The sequence below is a fragment of the Exophiala bonariae genome (assembly GCF_035927105.1).
Source record: "Exophiala bonariae strain CCFEE 5792 chromosome Unknown scaffold_89, whole genome shotgun sequence".
In the NCBI taxonomy this organism is placed as follows: Eukaryota; Fungi; Ascomycota; class Eurotiomycetes; order Chaetothyriales; family Herpotrichiellaceae; genus Exophiala; species Exophiala bonariae.
The window spans coordinates 1,879-4,381 of NW_027042564.1; the positions used below are offsets into that span (position 1 = coordinate 1,879).

General features: G+C 51.5%; 1 protein-coding gene across 1 annotated transcript; it reads right to left on the reverse strand.

Annotated features, from left to right (window-relative positions):
• Positions 1 to 1,874: 1,874 nt before the first annotated feature.
• LTR84_012828 (uncharacterized protein) lies at positions 1,875 to 2,255 on the reverse strand (the record flags this gene model as incomplete). The annotated part of the gene is made up of 1 exon (XM_064856335.1): positions 1,875 to 2,255. The coding sequence occupies one exon, from the start codon at positions 2,253 to 2,255 to the stop codon at positions 1,875 to 1,877; it is 381 nt and encodes a 126-aa protein (XP_064699723.1).
• Between the last annotated feature and the right edge of the window lie 248 nt (positions 2,256 to 2,503).

Here is a 2,503-nt window from a genome sequence, read left to right on the forward strand (position 1 = left end):
TTGGTGTAGTTTCGACCGACTCAATAGTGAACAACGGAGACGGGCGGGAACCTCGTTTCATTTGCCCTTGATCCCGCAGCAACTCATCTTCGAGCCCAAGAGAATCACTGGATAAACCTTCATCACTCGTCTCACTTCCCATAAAGACACCCGAGTCAAAATTGCGACGGAATTCACGTTTCTTCGACTTGGACGTGTTGACGCGCTGGTGGTCCCACCAGGAGCCTCGATATGTATATTTCTTACGCTTTCCAGAGGCATAATTCTCTGCATCAGGAGCATGCTCGTCACTCGAGAAGAGGGCCGGGTCGCTCGAGGTAGCAGGATCATCGTCGTAAGTAGGATGAGTCCGTTTACGGGTGAGCAGCGTCGTTGGACGTGGGCGACTTGGGGTTGTTTGGCGGGTGGAGGAAGGAATTGGGGGCAGGTCGACGTCATCCATGACTGGTGACGAGGGCTGTGTTGATGGTCTTTGCGTCGGTTTGAAGGAACAGTGCAGCGTTGTGAGAATATGCACACACTCGTTAGGTTGAAATAGCGAATGACGAAGCCCAGGCGAGGTCGCCGGCAAAGATGGCTATGCGAAAAAGTGAGTAAAGTTGAGAGCAAAGAAGGCGCGTGCTGTTGTTGGAGCACACGCGATTGTGGGGGGTAGGGGCGCGTGCCTTCCCGACGCCCGCCTTGCATGACACCTTCCTTCGATCCACCATCAAATTGCTTAGGTCAGCAGACTCACGTGACAGCTTGGCTTGCGAGAGTGAGCCGACTTCAAAATCCCCAGATTTCCTCACTTGATTTGACCTCCATCGTCAGATGTCAGTGCCAGTGTCAATCAACGTCGGCGGTAAAGACAGACCACAACTATCAACGTCATGTGAGATTTCGCAATCAGTTCAAAGCCCCACACTAATACCCGACTTAGGTGCAACCATCGTTGGCCTCGGTCCCTGACGGGCACTTAAGAATCTGTCGACATCTTCATGATAGCGACTCAGCAGGTAAGGACCAAATTGACGACAGCCGCCTGGAAAATGATCAAGCAAGGCAACGCGGGCTGGACGCGATCGTATGGCCATGGCCTTGTGAGTAGCAACGCGGCGTGTAATGCACATTCTTGCTGCGCAGTGCTATCCGTACTCGGTACTAGGTACTAGTGAGGATCGAAGCCTGCTCTCACCGCGGTTACTGGTTTCAAATCGGAGGCACTCCAAACTCCACTGGAAATACAAGCATCATCCTAGGCAGGCGGTTGTTCAGCATGGTTCTTGCGACACCATTCGTTTCATGGGTTCTTGCTTGATATTTCTCTTGAATTTCAATTACAAGCTGGTGCTGATAAACTGTACCAAACTGGGGTCTACATTACAAAGGCTGTCTATGGCGCAGAAAACCAATAGAAGAAAATCTGACTCGCTTGCACTCGCGTAAGTGTGAAAGCATATGTCGTATCGGGTCGTGTTCATGGATATAGCTAAATTTCCATGCCATCTCTTCTCTACATCACACTATTGCAACCATCCACAGATGCTCAACTTGCCCGGCTGCTTCTGCTTACCGATGCAGCCTCCCCCTGATAAACATCAACCAATCGCTCCCACAATAAGTCGAGTCATTTGCGCCCCAGGCGCTGGCTGAACATCCCCAAAGTTGCCACGGATGAGACCGGCTGCGGTCACATCGATGTAGGCTTCCTCCGTTGTCCTCCAAGCTCTCTCAGAGATGAAATCGTAGTTGGGTATCTCAATCGCAAGGCGTAAGATACCATAAAGAGCAAGCTAGTGCTCAGTTGAATATTGACACAGTCAAAGAAAAAAGGAAATGAAATGGTGTTGATCGACTGGATGGTACACATGTCGACATTGACTTTAGACTGGTCATAATGAGCCCCAGAACATGGCAGCGGCACCTGCCAAAGCAGCAACTGCAAAGTTGATCTCTTGAGCACTCGCTGCTCCTGTTGCAGTCGCAATAGCGACTGCGGATGTCGATGTTAACGATCCAGTGAGCGTTGGCTTGTTGACTGTGGTGGCTGCACCGGTTGTGGCTGAAGTAGCATTCCAGCCGGTTGGATGCGCCGAAGATGAGGTGATGTTGGCGTGGGCGAATGTAAGAGTTTTGGTGATGGTCAATGTTGTCGAGTAGGAGGAGGTAACAGTGACGGTCGTCTCTCCGGACCAGTCTCCAGGAGGGAGATCTGCCAAGGCAACTGGTGCTAGCAGCAGAGCTACAGCAGCCGTTATGGATGTGAAGCGCATAGTGACGGAGTAAATGGATTCAGAGTTGAGAGGTTGTCTTTGCGATGAGGCAGTTGTCGCGTATGCTGGGACAAATGCAAAGCGGCAGCGTGAGTAAGCTTGTTGCTTGCTGATGGATGGCGCGTGTGAGCACTGCTCAGATAGATCAACGAGCGACTGGATGATCTGAGAGGGAGCTCAGTGACTCGGACGACAGCAAGAGGCTATCAGAAAGCAATGAGGCTCTGTGGTGAAGAGTGGAGGAGGAG